The sequence below is a fragment of the Equus quagga genome, chromosome 4 (assembly GCF_021613505.1).
Source record: "Equus quagga isolate Etosha38 chromosome 4, UCLA_HA_Equagga_1.0, whole genome shotgun sequence".
NCBI classification, from domain to species: domain Eukaryota; kingdom Metazoa; phylum Chordata; class Mammalia; order Perissodactyla; family Equidae; genus Equus; species Equus quagga.
In genome coordinates, this window is record NC_060270.1 from 38,551,410 (window position 1) to 38,572,149 (window position 20,740).

Here is a 20,740-nt window from a genome sequence, read left to right on the forward strand (position 1 = left end):
GCCCTCTATTGGTAGAACCTAACAGTGAGCCAGCTGGCAAGAAAAATGAAGTCTCATGATTTGTAGTCCATTACAGATAGACACAAAGTAGAGCAAAGAAGGGTGGGTTTAAAGCTGAGAGGCAATAACTTAAGAGCTGGCCTAGACACTGTTCTACAGCCAAGTCCAGCCCTATCCTGAACTTGCTGGAATTTTCTATGCTAGGACAGGTTTCATTAAAACTCCCTTGTTTTCATTTGAAATTGAATTCATGTAAAATAAATGAACTTCCAAATCAAAATTTTAATTTACGAACTAGTGATCCAGGAGGTGTTAGAAAGAACATGGAAGGAAAATAAAAGGAGAAATTATTAGAAGAAAAAAGTGGAATGATTGGTTTGTGGGATCTATAAGAATAGCAAATTTCTACCTTAAGGCTGCTATGTGGAACGTGAGACTTGGTACTTGGACCCTTTCAACTTCTCGAAGTTGAGTACTTTGCACATACAGAAAGGCTTGATAGTGATTTGACAGAACTTCAGTTGGAGATGGTAGGGGGTTCAGCTGATATTTATTACTTTACTTTGTATGTAATAAGAAGTAAGTTTTCAAGAGGAATGCTTCCTCACCTAGGCAAGAGACTATGCTTTCAGTTAGTTTGGAAGCCAGGCATGATTTGTTAAACCATGTCAGGAGTCTCTGTTACAGTTTAAACTGGTGATTGTTATACTGATTACTATACATTCTCATCTCTTCACTGCAGCTGACTTCTCTAGTTTGGGTGTGTTGATCGTCCAGTGGATTACGTAATTAAAAGTATTAGCCCTTTTTAAAAAAAAATAGTAATTATTTCTAACATTTAATCCAGACCTTTTCTTCCTCCAGCTAACCCCATACTTGTTTATGTAATGTTAAAAAGATGAAACTTCAATTCTCTGATTTTTTAAAAAGAGGTTCTATGAAATAAATATAAGGTGTCATAGGAATAAATAAGTTAAGTCCTTAATTTATAGTGAAAAAGTTTATCTTTATAAACTTAATTTTACAATGTAGATGTGACAGCATAGAAAAACTAAAGGCCCAAATACCCAAGATGGAACAAGAATTGAAAGAACCAGGACGATTTAAGGATTTTTACCAGTTTACTTTTAATTTTGCAAAGAATCCAGGACAAAAAGGATTAGGTAAGAATTTTTAAAAATTATATTTGGTATTTCAAATATATTCAAATACATTAACAATGTCACTTTTGTTTTGTAATAGAAAGTTATGTGTTTTGAGCATAAAGTCATCGTGAAAATACTAGTTACTAAAAAACAATGAGAAACAGCGAACTTCTAGTTAATCAGAAAATACTGAGCACATTCAGTAATAGGGTTACCCTGGATACCATATGTGAACCATTGATTTTTTTTTCCAAGAACTACAATACAGAAAATAAATAGTTGTTAAAATTTCACCAGCACACATATGTATATGCGTTTGCTTATTTGTTTGTTTATTTATTTTCCAGAAGATATTGTAGGATCTTAGGATCATAGGTTACTTCCCTGTGGATCTGTAGAAATAGCATTGTGAGATTTCTGAGTCAGATAAATCTATTCTTCTTGGTTATGATTTATTTGGAAACTATAAGCAAGAATAAAAAAGATGATTATCATTCATAATCTTATCCAGAAATAACCACTGTTAACAGTTTAAATCAGTCAATTTATACTGTATGTAATATCCATACATTTGCTTTGGGGACGGGTGGGGGAAATGGAAATAAAAGCTACAGTGTAATTTACAGTTTTCCCAGAAAGATTAGATGGTAGCAGATATTACAAAATAATAAACACATGTGTGAGGGTTTTATATAAAAGGAGAAATGAGTAAAAGCAGAAACTGTTGGGAAATGCTTCCTGGGCAAGGTGCGATGTGAACTAAAGGACTTGGCGTTTGGCCAGGCGAGGGGAGATGAAGGCACTCCAGGGAGAGAAGAATTAGGGGTGAAGGTCTGAGACTTGAGAAACAAGCTTGGCTTCTTTGTGGAGGAGAGAAAACATTGATTTGGCTTTAGTGAGAATGCTTGTTTGGAGATTCAATTGGTGAGACACACTAAGGCTCAGTAATCACAGGCCTTTTTTAAAAATAGGACAGAAAGTTTAAATTGGAATTTGTGGGCTGTACTGAAGATTTTGATGATGGCAGTAACTTCCATTTTATGTGAGCTTTCAGTGTGCCTGGCAGTGAGCTAAGTACTTTACGTGCACTGCCTCATTTAATGTTTAACAACTTTAGGAGGTATTCATTCTTTCATTCAGTAATTCACCGCCTGCCACGGGCCAGATACATAGTAATAGAGTACTAGCCATTTTTTATCCTTATTTTGCAGATCAGGAAACTGAGGCACAAGAAGGTTTTAAATAACTTACCCAATGATGGAAGTGAGTTTTTTTTTTATTTTGAAGATACAGTAGTTGGAGAGGCTAATAGGAGCCTCTTGTACTTAATCCTTCTTTATATTTTAGATTAGAGGGAAAAAAAGCATTGAGAAAAGGATTATGTGAATGGGAATTAGACCAAGGAAGTGATTGAAAGCTGTGGAAGGGATGAATGTATAATTTGTACTGGAGAATTGGCCTAAAGAGTGATAAACATGACTGAACTGATTAAAGATTTACAAAATATCTGTGAAGCAAAATTCTAAATAATGAAGCCTGCTTTCCAACTGATCCTTCAATTTAGGTTGGATTTTATCCTTACAGGAAAATTCCTCCTGTTGCAGGCGAAATAAGCTCAGATGCCTAGGGTTAGTTTCTCTCTCTTCTATCTGTGGCCACCAGTTAACTGGGCTATTTTTTCTAGTTTCCTCTTTCCTTCCCACAAATAAAAACCAATTAAAGTCTTTGAATTTACATATTTACACTAAAAGAATTTTTGTTGTGTTTAGAAATATGGCACAATATTTTGATAAGATTAAAACAAAATGTTGTGAATGTCAGACATTGATTAAAGGGGCTGAACTGTTTTCTTAGTTATATCCCCTACCTCTTACTGGAGCACAAAATAAATAATTTCTTGGATGATTATGTAGTTTTGATACTGAATCTTACTTTTTGTTGCATGTGGAGAAAGTAAAGCAAAATTAAATTTTTTTTTTTTAAAGATTTTATTTTTTCCTTTTTCTCCCCAAAGCCCCCCAGTACATAGTTGTATATTTCTCGTTGTGGGTTCTTCTAGTTGTGGTATGTGGGACGCTGCCTCAGCGTGGTCTGACGAGCAGTGCCATGTCCGCGCCCAGGATTCGAACCAACGAAACACTGGGCCGCCTACAGCGGAGCGTGCGAGCTTAACTACTCGGCCACGGGGCCAGCCCCCTAAAGAAAAATTAAATTTTTATAGCTATTGGATATATTAATATGATAAATTGGGATTTTAGTTTACAGGAAAAATTGAGAAAAATACTATGCAGAAGATTTAGATGTAAAAGTTATATTTATTCTGTTGTCTAATAGGTGATAAATTTTATTCAATTTTATTCCATTTTATTTTATTGTCTAATAGACAATAAATTTTATGTGTATTTAATCACATTCTAAAAATTGTTTTAAAAAAACCATAGAATGTACAACACGGCATAAACCCCTAGTGTAAAATATGGGCTTGAGTTAATAATAATATATGCATATTAGTTAATCAGTGGTAAGAAATATACCACACTAAACTGAGATGTTAGAAATAGTGGAAATCGGGAGGTGTGGGGAGTGAGGTTTATGAGAACTCTCTGTACTTTCTGCTCAATGAACGTAAAGCTGAAAAAAGTCTTTCTTTTGTTTGTCATTAGCTTGGAGTATCATCTTCCATCCCTCTGAGCCTGTGTTTGTCTTTAAAGCTGAGATGTATTTCCTGGAGGTATCATATTGTTGGGTCTTGTTTTTTAATCCATCCAGCCACTGTGTCTTTTGATTGGAGAATTCAATCCATTTTCATTTAGAGTGATTATTGATATATGAGGGCTTGATGCTGCCATTTTATCACTTCTTTTCCAGTTGTTCTGTATTTCCCTTGTTTCTCGTTCGGTGTATTTCAGACTTTTAATTCAGTTTGTTTTCTCAGTTTTCTCTGCATTTATTGTTTGTGTTCCAATTTTTTATTTAGTGGTTACTGTGAGGTTTGTATAAAAGGTCTTGTAGATGAGATAGTCCATTTTCTGATAGCCTCTTATTTCCTTAGTCTAAGCAGGTTCCATCCCTTTCGTCATCCCCTTCTAGGTTATTGTTGTCACAACTTAGTCCATTTTGTGTTGTGAGTTTGTTGTTAAAACGCAGTGACTGTATTTGTTTTTGATATTTTCTTTCCCTTTATCTTTAATGTTATAATTGTTTGCTAACCTGTTCTGATGGAGAGCTGCAATTTTCTGATTTTGTCTGCCTTTTTATTTCCTTACTCAAAGCTTTGTAAATGCTTTTTTTTTTTTTTTTTCCAGGTATGAGGGCCTTCTTGATCATTTCTTGTGGGAGGCTTCTTCTGGCGATGAACTCCCTTAGCTTTTGTTTGTCTGGGAAAATTTTTATTTCTCAATCATAGCTGAAGGATATTTTCGCTGGATGGAGTATTCTTGGCTGAAAGTTTTTGTCTTACAGAATTTTGAATATACCATTCCACTCTCTCCTAGCCTGTAAGGTTTCTGCTGAGATAGGGGTTCCTTTGTAGGTTATTTTCTTGCCTTGCTGCCCTTAATATTTTTTATTTGTCATTGACTTTTACCAGATTTTCTAATGTATGCCATGGAGAAGGCATTTTTACGTTGAAGTACTTAGGAGTTCTGTTAGCTGCTTTTACTTTATTTCCAGCTCCTTCCCCAGGTTTGGGAAGTTCTCAGCTATTATTTCTTTGAACAACCTCTCTGCTGCTTTCTCCCTCTCTTCTCTCTCTGGAATACCTATAATCCGTATGTTGCATTTCCTAATTGAGTTGGATATTTCTTGGAGAATTTCTTCATTTCTTTTTAGTCTTAGTTCTCTCTCCTCCTCCATCTGAATCATTTCTACGTTGCTATCCTCTAAATTGCTAATTCTGTCCTCCATCACATCAGCTCTGTTATTCCAGGGACTTCAGGTTTTTCTTTATCTCATTCATTGTGTTTTTCATATCCAACATTTCTGATTGGTTTTTCTTTATAGTTTCATCTCCTTTGTGAAGAATTTCCTCTGTTCATTAATTTTATTCCTGATTTCATTGAACTCTCTGTCTGAATTGTCTTGTAACTCATTGAGTTTTTTTATGATAGCTATTTTGAATTCTCTGTCATTTAGATTGTAAATTTTTGTGCCTTCAGGATTGATTTCTGGGTTCTTGTCATTTTCCTTCTGGTCTGGAGTATTAATGTACCTCCTCATACTATTTGATGTAGTGGATTTGTGCCTTAGCCTAGTGGAAGCATGTGGTTGCAGATTCCACCTACCCCCACTGGGGGGTGGGGCAGGAACTGTGTATTCTAAGGCTATCACAATCCCTAGCGTCTGTGCCTGACCTTTGGTAGCTATGCTGACAGAGCCCATCTCCGTTTGCCCACTCACCACTGCTGCTTTACACATTGTGTGCACTGGTGCTCTGGCGGGGATCCCTTGCTCTGGCCAACTGGCTGAACTGGTGTGCCAGGCAGGGGGAGGGGTGCTTTCTTTCACATGTGATCCCAAGGGTGCCCTTGCTATCTGCCCTGCTAGGCTGTTTGGCTTCATGAATATGCCCCCACCATTGCTTTGCCTCCTCCATATGGAGCTTTCCCATGAGCTGTGAGGGGACTTGGAGAGTGGACGTGTTTCTGCCGTGGAGGACTGCCCCCTCTCCCCTCTCCTCTCAGGGCCACGCATAGTCCTATGTCCTAGGTCACTACAGTTGGGGGAGGGAGAGGATGTCCCCTTACCTCCTTTCACTGCCTCCTGGAGGGTCCAGCACCTCCACCTTCAGACGTGGGGCTGCCTGGGTCTCTCGGAAGTCTGTTGTGTTGTGTGAACGTCTTCTCTTGGTTTATGAATGTCCTTTTCATTGGATCTTAAGGGGGAGAGTCTAAGGGGAGAGCTCACTCTGCCCTGATGCTCCTAAAAAAGTCTTAATTTAAAAAAAAGAAAAACGGGGGCTGGCCCCGTGGCCGAGTGGTTAAGTTCGCGCGCTCCGCTGCAGGCGGCCCAGTGTTTCGTTGGTTCGAATCCTGGGCGCGGACATGGCACTGCTCATCAGACCACGCTGAGGCAGCGTCCCACATGCCACAACTAGAAGGACCCACAACGAAGAATATACAACTATGTACTGGGGGGCTTTGGGGAGAAAAAGGAAAAAATAAAATCTTTAAAAAAAAAAAAAAAAAAAAAGAAAAACGTAATAAAAGACAAACCATAGTTTCTTTTTGTTTTGCATTCGTGTTGGGTGTCAAGAAATGTAGTGATGCTTAGTTGAAGAACTTAATTAAAAAGAAAACAGTTTTCTTGACAGCCTTTCCAAGGGTTCACAGAGCTCTTAAATTACAATATTTGGCAAAGAGGAATTAGAAGATCATAGAAGAGAAGGTGAGGCCCAGAACAAATTGGCAAAGAGCAACAGTGACAGACAAGCCTGTGGTTTATTTATAAATAGCTGTGCTAGTTATGATGAGAACTGGTGTTTTCCGTATTTTCTCATTTTCTAAAATCTTACTTCTTGTGACACTAGGATAGCATGCTTCCTTTGTCACCGTCTCCTTCAGTCACCTGCCATTTCTGATAGGCTTCTGAATCTTAAATTTGAAAGCAATTTCCTAAGTCCTCTGTTAAATCTAACCTATCCAAATGCTCATTTAGCTTTTACGTTTGAACAGAGATTGGCACACATTGTTTTAGGAAGTGGTTCATTCTCGTCACAGAATACTCTTACTTGTTATCACACGGTTCTTCCTTATTGAGCTAACATCTTTGTCTTTATGACTTGTACCATTGCCCCTATTTGTCCTCTGCTGCAGCACAGAGGAAGTCTAACCATGTAAAGATCTCCATCACTAACCCCTTCTTTTTCTCCAGGTCAGCATTCCAGTTATTTTAATTATTCTTCGTCTGAAGAGACCTTTGTTATTCCTGTTGCTCTTCCCTCAGACCCATTTCCAGTCTCACTTTTTCTCAAAATAGAGCTCTTAAAGCTGAACATAGTACTCCAGAAGGAGACTGTTTAACATAAACCACCATGAGTCCATTATTTTTTGTGAGATTGTTTATTCTGTTAATTTGGTCTAAAATTCATTTGTTCTTTAGTAGCCCTGACATTTTTAGGACCATCCTGAACCTTTATTAGACTAAAGTCTGTAAGTTATTTTCTTGTGAACTGTGCTTCAGCTAGAATCTTATACCTGTGCTGTTGACTTAAAAAATTTTAGAGGCTGGCCTGGTGGCGTAGTGGTTAAGTGTGCATATTCTACTTTGGCAGCCTGGGGGGGGTTTCACAGGTTTGGATCCCAGGTGCAGACCTAGCACCGCTTGTCAAGCCATGCTGTGGTGGTGTCCCACATACAAAATAGAGGAAGATTGGCACGGATGTTAGCTCAGTGACAGTTTTCCTCAATAGAGGAATATTGAGGGGCTGGCCCTGTGGCTGAGTGGTTAAGTTTGCGTGCTTGGCTTTGGTGGCCCAGGATTTCTCCAGTTTGGATCCTGGACATGGACCTAGCACTGCTCATCAACATACTGAGATGGTATCCCACATGCCACAACTGAAATATACAACCAGTATGGGAGGCTTTGGGGAGAAGAAGGAAAAATCAAAAAAATCAAAAGAAATCAAATCTTAAAAAAAAGAGGAAGATTGGCAACAGATGTTAGCTCAGTGCTAATCTTCCTCACACACACACAAAAACTTTAAGATTATTTGTTAACTATTTACTTTAATATTTAGAAGTAATCTTGTAGAGTGTTTTTAAAGCATATTTTCATCTGTATAATCCCATTTGGTTTTTGTAACAACCCTTTGAACTAAGTGAAAACCTATTGTCCTCTTTGTCATAAAGATGAGGAAACTCATGGTCAGAGAGACTGACTTATTAAGGTCACATCACTTTAGAGTTGGTAGAAGTTGCGATTGAGAAGGACTCAATCCCAGATCTTCTGACACCACGTTCTCTATTCTTTTTATTTTATTATGTTGTGCTAAATGTAGGTGTTTCTAAGTAAATTAAGATGTTGTGAATAGGATTTTAATCACCATTCTGTCTTCCTTAGAGAGTTGGGAATACTTTGTTTCCCTGAGGGACAGTGTTTGGATCCAGTCTCAGTTCATTTCCATGTTCATCCGGTGCTCGGTTGATCATCTTTTATGAAATCCCACATTGCCCATATTGATTCTCTTTGAAAGAATGACACTGGGATTACCTGTCTCTGCATTTTAAATTTCGCTCTAAGGGCTTAAGAATTCATTCTGCAAGTATTTCAGTTTTACGCATTATCGTTATTAGAATTTGTCTGTCTTTTTTTCTCCATGTTTTCCCTCCATTTATTCTAACTGCTGTTATTGCTTCTTGTTATCTTAATATTAAATTTGCTCTTTTTTACAGTACTGCTTCAGAATCTATAGTAATACTTTTTTAAATTATTTAAATTAAATAATAGTAAGGACGCATATATTATTTACCAGGTGCTGTTCTAAATGTTTTATGTGTATTAACTCATTTAATACTCACAACAATCCTATGAGAGTAGGTAGTTATCTTTATTTTAAAGTAAGTTACAGAGAGGTGAACTCCATTGTCCAAAGTCACTTAACTAGTGCTAGAGTTGGGATTTAAGAGGCAAACTACTGTGTTAAACCACTTGTCTCTAGCTAGGCTGTTCTTTGTGTCACTCAGACGTTTCTGACAAAGGGCAGTTTTTCCTGTGCTTGTGGTAATTGACATTATATCCCTCTACAACTTAATCTTAAGTGTTTCAGCTCATGATTATAACTTATTAATCTTTTTGAGTATTATTTTTTCATTCAAAAACATTTATTGACTACTTTGAGAGCATGGAGTCAGGAGCATCTTAAGTCTGCCTGGCTGAGTTTACAAAGTCTTCACAAAGATGATAATTTTTGAGCTTTGAAGAACAAACATGTTTTCAAGGCTGAAAGAAAAAGAAGCTATCTCTCATGTGGAGAGATTAGCAAGTTCAGTGGCTCAGAGGTGAGAGACATAGCACCTTTGAGGAATTGCAAGTAAGCTCATTGGACTAGAAGTGTAGATTTTATCTGAAGGTGATAGGAAATCGTTGCAGATTATTTTTTTATTTTTTTAATATACTTTATTTTTTGAGCTGTTTTAGGTTTACAGCAAAATTGAGCAGAAGGTACAGACGTTTCCCATATACCCCCTGGTCCCACACATGCACAGCTTCCCCCATTATTAACATCTTTCACCAGAGTGGTACCTTTGTTACAGTTGTGCTGCCATTGACACATCATCATCACCCTAAGTTCAAGTTTACATTAAGGTTCACTCTTGATGTACATTCTCTGGGTTTGGACAACTGTATAATGACATGCATCTACCATTATAGCATCATACACAGAAGTTTCACTGCCCTAAAAATCCTCTATGCTCAGCCTGTTCATTCTTTTCTCCCTCCTAACCCCTGACCACCACTGATCTTTTTTTTTTTTTTTTTTAAAGATTTTATTTTTTCCTTTTTCTCCCCAAAGCCCCCCAGTACATAGTTGTATATTTCTCGTTGTGGGTTCTTCTAGTTGTGGTATGTGGGACGCTGCCTCAGCGTGGTCTGACGAGCAGTGCCATGTCCGCGCCCAGGATTCGAACCAACGAAACACTGGGACGCCTGCAGCGGAGCACGCGAACTTAACCACTCGGCCACGGGGCCAGCCCCCACCACTGATCTTTTTACTGTCTGCATAGTTTTACCTTTTCCAGAATATCATATATTTGTCATCATCCACTATGTAGCCTTTTCAGACTGGCTTCTTTCACTTAGTAATATTAATATGCATTTGTTTTTCTTCATGTCTTTTCATGGCTTCATAGTTGACATCATATTAGCACTGAATAATATTCCTTCTGGATGGACCACAGTTTATATATTCTTTCACTTACCGAAGGATACCTTGGTTGCTTCCAAGTTTTGGCAATTATGAATAAAGCTGCTATAAATGTCCACGTGCAGGTTTTTGTGTGGACATAAGTTTTCAGTTCATTTAGGTAAATACCAAGGAGTGTGATTGCTGGATCGTATAGTAGAAGTACGTTTAGTTTTGAAAGAAACTGCCAAACTGTCTTCCAAAGTGGCTGTACCATTTTGCACTCTCACCAGCAACGAATGAGAGTTCCTGTTGCTCCATATCCTCATCAGCATTGGCTGTTGTCAGTGTTTTGGATTTTGGCCATTCCAAAAGGTGTGTAGCGGTATCTCATTGAAGAATTTTAACATGGAAGTAGCATCGAATTTATATGCCTGAAAGGTCCAAAAGAAACCAGAGAGGTCCTTTAAAAGGAAGAGGAAGAGAAATTGGTTATGAAGCTGTCCCAATTATTTAGCTAGACATGAAGAGAACCCTAGCATAGGCCCTGCCAGTGGGGATGGAGAAGAGAGAGAGATTTAAAAGGTACTTCGAAGCCAAAATGAGAGAGCTTCGATTGGAAGTGTGTGATGAGAAAGAAAGGAATTTCCCCAGCGATTGTCAACACCCTTAGGGGACACTTGTAAACGTTTGCGGGTGTTTTTTGGTTGTCATAATGACTGAGGGTTTCTACTGGCCTTAGCGGGGTGCTAAATGTCCTACATTGCATAGGATGGTTCCTCACAATGAGAAATTGTGTTTCACTGCAAAGCACTGCAGGGTGATGACATTCATTGATAGAGACAGAGTAGCAGGTTTGTAGAGGTAAGATAATGAGTTTAGTTTGAGCCCTGTTGGATTTGAGTGGTTTGTGGGTACCCAGTTGAAGATGTCCTTAGGCAGTTAGATGCATGAGTCTAGAATATAGATATAAATTTCAGATTTAGGAGTTGTTAGAGATGGTTGAGTGTATAATGTGAAAAAGGTAAAGGTTTGAAAAATCTGAGGAAAGTAGAAGTGGTTATTGCTAACATACTGTTTTATAGAACACCAACATTTAATGAATGGAGGAAGAGGAGCCAGTAAAAGAAAAGACGGCCAAAGAGGATAGATGAAAATCAATAGAGTGCTGTCATTAAAGCTGAAAGAAGCGACAGTTCCGTCCAGGAGGTGTGCTCAAGTGTGTCAAAGATGGCAGAGAGCCAAGTAAATTAAGGACATAAAATTGTTTATTTGGCGAACAGAAGGGTCTCGTGACCCACCAGAGGTTACTTTCAGTGGGGTGAGTGATGAAATTATAGGATTAAAGTGTGTGGGAGGTGAGGAAACAGGGCAATGGATGTTGATTACAGAAAGTTCTCCTTTTACAATCTGAGCTTTCAAACATCATCCATGTACATTCTTCCTCTGTCAGTCTTGCTCTAGTGTATCAGCTGACAAATGGACATTTATATGTATCTCATAGTTTGCAGTTATTTGAATATTTCATTGTTTCTCATCCTTAATTTGTAAAAATTAGTTGAAACGGAAGAAAATGCTAACACTAGTAATAAGCTTAGTTCTCATAAATATAGTGCATTTGAAGTATAGAAGGAAATCATTAAGCATGCTAATAACAGCAAATCTTATACTGTACATGCTCCTAACAGCAATTTTAGTGCACTTAAGCTAGACAATTTATGTGTAGTTGGTAGAGAAAAGAACAAGGAAGGAATATTGGGTATAGAGCTTTAAAGATTAAAAAAGGAACTGCGATTAGGAATTGGTGTTCTATTTCTAGTTCCCTTAAAACATGGGGATCTGAATTCGACCTTCAGACATGTTTTCAGGAGCACATTATGTATAAAAGTAAAAGACTCCAAGCACTGTTTTAAGACTATCTGTGAAGGCAAAGAGAAAGAGGGTAGCTAGTAAGGGGATGAGGAATCCAAGAAAGATTTTTTAAGGATAGGTAATAACCTGAGCATGTTTCTTTGTGGAAGGGGAAAGCCAGAAGACAAGGTGAAGTTGAAGACGTAGGGAGAGAGGAAAACCAATCATTAAATAGACAAGATTCCTTGGAGAGTCAGGATGGTTTTTGATCCATGATAGTGATGTCAGGGGCTTCTCTTCAGATAGGAGAAGAAAGAGGCACATTTTCCAATGAATTTGAAGGAAGGCATAATGATGGATTTGAAAGTAAGTACATTTGCGCATGGAACCGTAGGAAGTTTGTTCTCTCAGCAGTTTCTGAATGCCTAGTAGTTTGGGGATATGTAGTCCTTGTCCTTGAAGAAGTTAAAGTCCAGTGAAGATGGGCAATTTTTTAGCCTTATGGCTTATATATTTTTCTTTGAGATAGGATGTGAGCCTTTTTGGAGTCTTTCCTAGTCTCTCATGATTTCTCAGATTATCAAGTGTGGTTTGGAGATCATATCTAAAAGACTTTTAAATTACTAGGGATGTAATTTTTCCTGACCTGGAAATGTAAATTCACTTATAAAAGTTTGATGCTTTCTTAACTACTTTAATTCTTTGAAAGAAATCATAGTTCTTTCTCTCTGTTATGTGACAGGTGTAGTTCTTTGTCATGTGGCAATATTACTTCTTTACCCTTCTCTGCTCCAAACCCAATTAAATAGCCATTTATATCATCTTCATCAAAATTTTAAAAAAACAAGTGTTTATTATTAATTTTAATTTTTAATTCAGTAGTCTTAATGGTCTCCTTGAGGTCAAGATCAGTCAGCCAGCAGCTTGGAGTGTAAAATTGGTTAGGATTGTGGGTAGTAATCCTTTGCATCACAACCTATAGGTGTACATCAGTGGTTCTCAACTGGGGGCAATTTTGCCCCCTAGGGACCTTTGGCAATGTCTGGAGACATTTTTGGTTGTCCTCACTCGGGGTAGAATGAAGCTGTTACTGGCATCTATGGGTAGAGGCCAGGGATGCTGTTAATGCTACAATGCATAGGACATCCCCTCACAACAAAAAATTATCTGGCCCAAAATGTCACAATTGCTGAGGTCAAGAAACACAGATGTACATTAACTAAAATTTGAATACTTATGAGCTAGTCAAGCATGTTTATCTATATTACCTAATTTAAAACTTCCAGAAGCCCTCTCTGAGGTAAGTGGTATCCTTGCCCTGAAGGGACCATTCCTTGGTGATGGAGGCAGGATACAAACCTTGGTCTTATTTCTATAGGAAAATTTTAATACTTAAGTATTCAGGACACAAGCTGTTTTTTGTTGTTGTTGTTGTTTTTTAAGACTATCTTCGGTCTAACCTGGGGTTTTTTTGCAGGGACAAATATTCATGGCATTTGAAATACATAATTTATTTTTAATCTTACAGATCTAGAAATGGCCATTGCCTACTGGAATTTAGTGCTTAATGGAAGATTTAAATTCTTAGACTTATGGAATAAATTTTTGTTGGTAAGTTCTTGTTTTCTGCAGTTCCATGTTTTCTCTAAAATTTTGGTTTGTTTGAAGGTAAATTAACATTTTAAAGCATGACTAACTCATCTCAGAGCATGTAATGGACACAGAATGAGGAATTTGATTACCAGAATTTCATTACACAAGTTGTTTTGCATTTTTCCTTTCAATATCTGGACTGTTTTTTTGAAACTCTTTAGTGATTTGGATGTTTTTTGTTTGTTTTTATATAGGAACATCATAAACGATCAATACCAAAAGATACTTGGAATCTTCTTTTAGACTTCAGTACGATGATTGCAGATGACATGTCTAATTATGATGAAGAAGGTAATGAACATTTTTGCCCTGTTTTTTCCTTTTCCCTGCCTTCTTCTTTTATCACACACTCTTGAACTTCTTGTTTACGTCTGTTTTTCTTGGAGTTGAGTTTCCCTCTTCAGTGCTTTTATTTTTGCTTTTCTGAATGTATAAAATACCTTCATCCTCTTTACCAATCTAATCTGTTTTTTTAATACCAACTCAGTATTCATGTCTTCCAGAGAGGTATGAGTAATTTTTATCCATGTTTTATATTTTCAGTTTACTTTAGGGATCTATTCGCTTCTTATGTACTTTTATACTTGTATGTATTTTTTTCATTCCCTGTTTGTCTTGTCTGAACGTGGTTGTATACTCGTTTGGTGACTTTTTCTAATTTGAAATGTACTTCAGCTGCTCCTGTAGTACAATTGGCATTCAATAAATATTCACAGATTGAATGCTTTTCTGCTGTATTTTCGTAAATGTATAGAGATGGTGCTACCACACACTAGCAGGACATGTGCTTTTGTTTCTCTAGAAGTGGGAGTGATTTACATTGATTTCTTCACACCTAGTCCCCGTTGAGAATTAGCAGGATGCATTTTTGAGGTTGTTGAATAGACAGAACTGTTCTTTAAAAGAATCTCCAGTGAAGGGCCGGCCCTGTGGTGTAGTGGTTAGGTTCACATGCTCCACTTTGGTGGTCAGGGATTTGTGGGTTCGGATCCCAACTGTGGACCTGCACACCGCTCATCAAGCCACACTGTGGTGGTGTCCCAAATACAAAATAGAGGAAGGTTGCCACACATGTTAGCTCAATGACAGTCTTCCTCACCAGATAAATAAATAAATCTCCAGTGACTTTGGCCTCCTTAAAAGTGTCCTGAAACCATTTACTCTAACCAGCGATGACGTTATTTTCTTCTCTTTGTTTTCATTGTCATTTATAGTCTTCACTAAAAAGTGAGAAGTGTCTAACGCTGTATTTGACTGATAATTGTGCTTTCTGTTAGACGTTATACAAAACTGGAGAACTTCCTGATTTGGAGGTTGGCATGTGGATGTATAGAAGCCTGCATCTATGCAATTTCAAATCTTTTACTCATTTATTATCATGAAATAGGAAAGATTTCCTTTGTAAGGTTGCCAGAAAACGCCTGAAAACGTGTTTCCTCCTACCTACTATGCTGTCAGCACTGGCAGCATGCCGTTTTATCATGGCCGTTCCTTAGTTTGCCAGTTTTAACCAGATTACTTCAGTGGCCTTCAGAAAACCATAGTATTATTGAGTGGTTACCGGAAAAGTTATTTTTATCATTCACGGAACGATCAAGTGTTAGAATAATAGAGTAGAGAGAATACAAGGAATATTTTGAGCAGAACCTCTATAAATAGGTAGAATTTTGGAAGTCCTATCAGTGGGACTATTTATGATGATATACTTGAACTGTTATGGGGAAGGTATTTTAAAAAAGAAAGAATTCTATTAAAATGTAAGCCTTATTTCTGTTTCTTTCCTTCCTTTCTCTCATATATATATATATATATATATATGTGTGTATCTATATATATATATGTTTTTTTTTTTTCCAGGAGCATGGCCTGTTCTTATTGATGACTTTGTGGAATTTGCACGCCCTCAAATTGCTGGGACAAAAAGTACAACAGTGTAGCACTAAAGGAACCTTCTAGAATGTACATAGTCTGTACAATATTAATACAACGGAAAATTGCACAGTCAATTTCTGCTGGCTGGACTGAACTGAAGATCAATCCTCACAATTCAGACTGAGGGTTGAGACAAAACTTTAAGGATACATCTTGGACCATATCGTATTTCATTCTTCTAATGGTGGTTTGGGCTTGTCTTCTAGTCTGGGCCGCTCTAAACATTTATGATTCCAACATTGTGGATTTCATCTTATATCTGTGGACCATCCTAGTTTACTCTCCCATAAGTCTTAGAAGCTTTATGGTGATTATTTTGAGGTTTCCATTCTTGCATAAAGCACAATGCTGTCTTCATCAGAAAACAGTTTGGCATAAGAATTAAACATATGAACATCACAAACAATTTATAAAAACTTCTTAAATATATGCTTTGGGCTAGTTGCAAAGACTATGCTGATAGCACTTCCAATGAGAGTGATATATTTAAGTGTACCAGATCTGGAATGGTGTTTTGGTTTGGGGGGATTTTTTTTTCTGGCAAATCACATGTATTGTTAACGTGAGTAGAGTATCTGATGAAAAATTTGTCAAAATAACCAACGTGAAAAATTTTTAGGATAACTTGGTGTGCCTACCTGAAAAATTTATTGTGTTTCAGACCCTCGATTGCAAAAGGTTCCACAGAACTAGTCTGCACTTATCTTACCCATGTTTATATATATAGTTGTCCTACAGGGAGCTTTTATTTAGAAAATGTCTGCATAATGTTAGATTCTACTTGTGTCTACATTGTGCACTACATAATTGGATTTCATTATGATTTTGAAATGCTTATATGCCTGTCGAATAAGTTAAACTATTTAATTTGTTTTGAATGTTTTAGATTGCTACACAATACAATATTCTAAATTTAGGCATGAGGGTTTATTTTTTGTTTTTTTGGGGTTTTTTGTGAGCGCACTATGGAACACAAATGAAATTCTCTTAATTTATAAGAAGATAGTAGGAATTAAATTTTGAAAATGGTCATGATGAGCCATGAAGTTCAATCCTTATAATATAGGTACTGCTCTTTCAGACAAATAGTCCATTTTTGATGACTTCTTATTTTGTTGAAATTGCTTTAACTGCTAATCACTGTGGTTGCCAAATACTTGCTTCAGGAGCAGAGATTTTCCAGCAAGCATGCACTTGATGCAAAATACCAATCTGGCTTCTATTTTTGTAAATTATTTAGTCTCTTTACTGTTTTTGTTTCACTTAAATTAGCTCAATTTTCACATCAAAGCAGAAGTCTGTCTTGTATGTATTTTTGTCATTACAAGACCTGTGAACTGCTTTCATGCTGAAAATGCTCATTTCTCTGTTCACTTCCTGATATGTGAAGAAGGGTCTATTGCTTTCTTAAACATTTCTGTAAGGCAGGTTAAAACATGTAAAACTTCAAATATTGGATGCCTATGATCTTTAGCAGGAATCGATTTTGCTTGGTGTATTCAGGCACTCTCTAAGGTCTAATGTTGAAATTATCAAAGGAATATACTTCAGATTAGCAGTACATTTTATGTAGATGTGGGAATGATTTTAAGAAACATTGTCATATTAAAACCACTTTTTATTACATGATTTTGAAATTGAGTAGAAAGCTTTCCCCATAGATATTATATCAATATTCCAATCATAATTTTAATTCAAGAATGTAATTCTACCAAAGGAGAATTTTGAAAACTTCTATTTAGGTTATTGGAATTGGTTATTTAAAGAAAAAAAAGAAAGAAGAAGACTCGACCTGCTGCTTTCAGTATTTCCTGATTTCATATTTGTAAATATAAAGAACTACAATTATGAAAAATTTAAAAAGATATATCTATGTACTATGTTTCCTGTCTTGAAGATTTTGAGTTATGATATTGTTTTCAGATTGATTAATTCGAGTATGCTGTGTTTTGAAATGAGATCCCATTAGCTTTTTTTTCAATATAAATTGTTTTTCATAAAAGTCTGATATTGGTTCATGGCCTAGTGCCTTGGGTTTTACAGACTTTTTCTTTTAAATGCAAGACGTTTTCAACAAAATAGTGTTTGTCATCAGTTTGGTACTAAACATTTATAATTACTGTGTAATTATAAACAAAAAATACATAAAGCTTTGAATATAATTATGTAGCATAAAAGTTAAGGTTCACTCTATGATGGCATCTTAGAATTAATACTCTTACTAGGGCTGAGAAGAGAAGACTGATTTTAATGTGGTGTGATTATTCTGGGGATAAATGTCTGCTTCCAGGGAATATTTTGTACTAAAAAATGCTTACACATATGGCCATGTGTGAGTGTGTGTGAGTGTGTGTCTGTGAAAGAGAGTTATTGGCAGAGAGAGGTTGAGAGAGACACACTCACACACAACACGCAACTTGAATCGCTTTAACTCATTAGTGTTTCAGTCTTTCTGGTAAACTCCCCATGCTGATTTTCCTTTGCCAAATGTCAAAACAGGTACACATTTTAAAATGTAATGCTTTTTAAATAGTAAAGTGTATAAAATTAGAAGTGCCCACATGAAAAATACTTGAGATGAAGAGTATCTTTAGTGACTATCATCTGCATATCTCTGTAAGTTCAATTGTGTTCTTACAATCCCTGTCACATTACCAACCGAGGCAATAAAAGCTTCAGTGAAATTGCCATGACTAAATCTTTTCACACATTATTTCAGTGTAATATTTTTAAAGACTAAAATATACCTGAAAATTTTTCCAGGATGAATAATTAATCACAGAAAGAGCATTATAATGGCAAGTTTTGGGGAGAAAAGACATGCCAAGTCTTGTTTACTACATTTAAAATGTTTACAACTATACTGGGCTGCTCTCTTAATTAACAGTACTGTAGTTGTGTAATATGACATTGTAAGTGTGTGTTCTTCATTAGGCTTTTAATTTAAAAGTTTTAATGAGAGAAAGTAAACTTAATAAAATAACATGGGAAGTCTTTTATATAATATCCTTCTGGGGGAATTCTTATTTAAGCAAGGTATATTATTTTTTTTCCTCAGATTTAAGTGAATGAAATGTTCATCTAATTTTTATTTGATGATAAGAAGTTTGAGTAGTTGTAGCTAGCTTAACGTGCACTTTGCTTGGATTTTTTAAAACATGTTACTATTGAGACTACGTATTGTAAAACTTCTGTAACCTTTATGGATGAATGACGGAAGAAAAGTTAAACCTAATGAAAGAATTTTGGAATAAAAAAAGAAGGTGGTGCTGGGGAAATTTATTATAGTTCACAAAGTATGCCTTTGTAAACCTGAATCAACTTTTAGCAAGAATTAATTTATGTAGTTCTAAATGTTAAATTGTGTATATTTAATAGAAAATACTTATTTGGCACCTCAGCAGTTTTCTTCAAATGTTACTTTATACTTTTAACAATATAATTTATATTGGCTACATAGATGTTTTGATAAGATTTTATCAAATTTGATAATGTAATGATAAAATGTTTTTTAAATGTGAACTATTTACCATATATCTTAGTAACTGAGGACACAATACCTGAATTGTGATTTCAACCTAATGTGATAATTAGGGTTCAAATTATGGCTCATCATTTAATTGATTATAAACGAGTATATTTCTGAACTCTTGCCTCCATTTTTACAATCATATAGCAGTAATTTCTATTTTTATTTTATAGAAATGTGGTGAAGTTATACGTTATGATACCTTTACCTTTGAGTTCTGCGGGAAAAGGGTTTATATTTTGTAGTTAAGGTAAATTTGAAAATTCTAATAGTACAAATCCCCTTTTCCAAATTTATCCATACTATTTATTGCCATTTTGGTTGAGGATTTGCTTGATTTGTGCCTGATTTTGGAGGCAAATAATGCTGTTTTTTAAACTCAGTACAGTTACATAAATGGTTTTTACCAGAGCATTCTTGCCATCTTATTTTCTTTACTGCCTGTTGGGTAATTGGCATTTTCTATTGACCAACTCATTTATTTACAACTTTGCTCAGGCTCAGTATTTTGTGTTAATGGGGCTTTTGACTTCTCTTTGGTTGATCTTTTTTTAATCTGTCAAGAAAATAATGATAAAAGGTGCACAGCCTTTGTAGTAGATGGAATTCCTAAAAAGTAATATTTTTCTTTATGGTGTTTTAAAGACAAATTATTTTGGAAATCATTTTATAATTAGCCAAGTTTAAAATTGAGATTCTAAAGGGTGGGTTTTTAATTTAGGTATATCCAATTTTTTCTTAGGAGTATTTCTTAAGTATTTTCAGTTTAATTTTTTTCTTGTATTTGTGCTGTGCAGAAATCAGTGTAGCCTGTGACTTAGAGCATTGGTTTTCAAACCGTCCTTTGAGGCCGCCCTATCTCCTGACATTGGGCCCTAGCAGGCAGGTTGGGTCTCCTTCCACTTATCTGTAGCTTTCTACTGTATCTCTTGTAGGTTAGTGGCATTTCATATGAGATTTGATTTGGGGGAAAATGTTTGGTTAAAAAAATTTTTGTTTTTTGATGGCTGGCTTAGAGGGAATAGTACCTCTTTGGCAGATTTTTCAGTAGAATGGAAAGAGAGAGAGTCAGACTGAAATTAAAGCAGGCCTAATCATGGAAGGCAGCACTGCTTCGAAAAGAAGAATCCAGCAAATAAATTTACAGCAAAGGAAGAATTTTGAATCAAAATAGTGAAAACACGGCTTAATTTGAAGCAATGAAAAGTTTGAAACTTATCAGAAGAGGCAGCGTGTGAGTGACTTAGTGACCAAAGAAAAGAGGACAAAAATGGATAATGTTCATTTTTTATTGGGAATGTATATATTTAGATGCATGTTCAGTATAAATATTAAAACTTTATTTCAAGTTATAAAATATTCTAAGAAAACTTTGTATCTAATAGAAAACTTGGGCAATACCAAATGAGACTTTTACACAAAGGAATATTGTAGGTCTTAAATTTAGGGGGAAACAAAATGGCTAAGAGAAAATATAATGTAAGCTCTAGACAATGAATTTTGTCACATAGTTAACATGACACATAGCATATTTGATCGGTAAGTTTTAGAGAAGTACTTGGAATCATCTAAAAATAGCATGTTTAGTTTTCAAGCAAATGCTAATAATATTCTTAATCCTGATAGTATATTGGAATTAATTGCTTTGAAATTATATGAAGTGAATAGGCTGTCAGCCAGAGCTTTAAAATAGTCATTGCTAAGACTTTGTTGTAATGATGCTTAAAAAAAATAGCTTTATTGAGGTATAATTTACACACCATAAAATTCACCCATTGTAAATGTACA

General features: G+C 35.9%; 1 protein-coding gene across 1 annotated transcript in view; it reads left to right on the top strand.

The window, feature by feature from the left end:
* DCUN1D1 (defective in cullin neddylation 1 domain containing 1) overlaps nt 1-20,304 on the top strand; it is a 34,708-nt gene extending 14,404 nt beyond the window's left edge. Inside the window, exons 4-7 of the mRNA XM_046658865.1 lie at nt 1,033-1,163; nt 13,367-13,449; nt 13,686-13,782; nt 15,349-20,304. Coding sequence (XP_046514821.1) covers nt 1,033-1,163; nt 13,367-13,449; nt 13,686-13,782; nt 15,349-15,428 — 391 coding nt within the window. The 3' untranslated portion in view covers nt 15,429-20,304. The remainder of the gene's footprint in view (nt 1-1,032; nt 1,164-13,366; nt 13,450-13,685; nt 13,783-15,348) is intronic.
* Nucleotides 20,305-20,740: the final 436 nt, after the last annotated feature.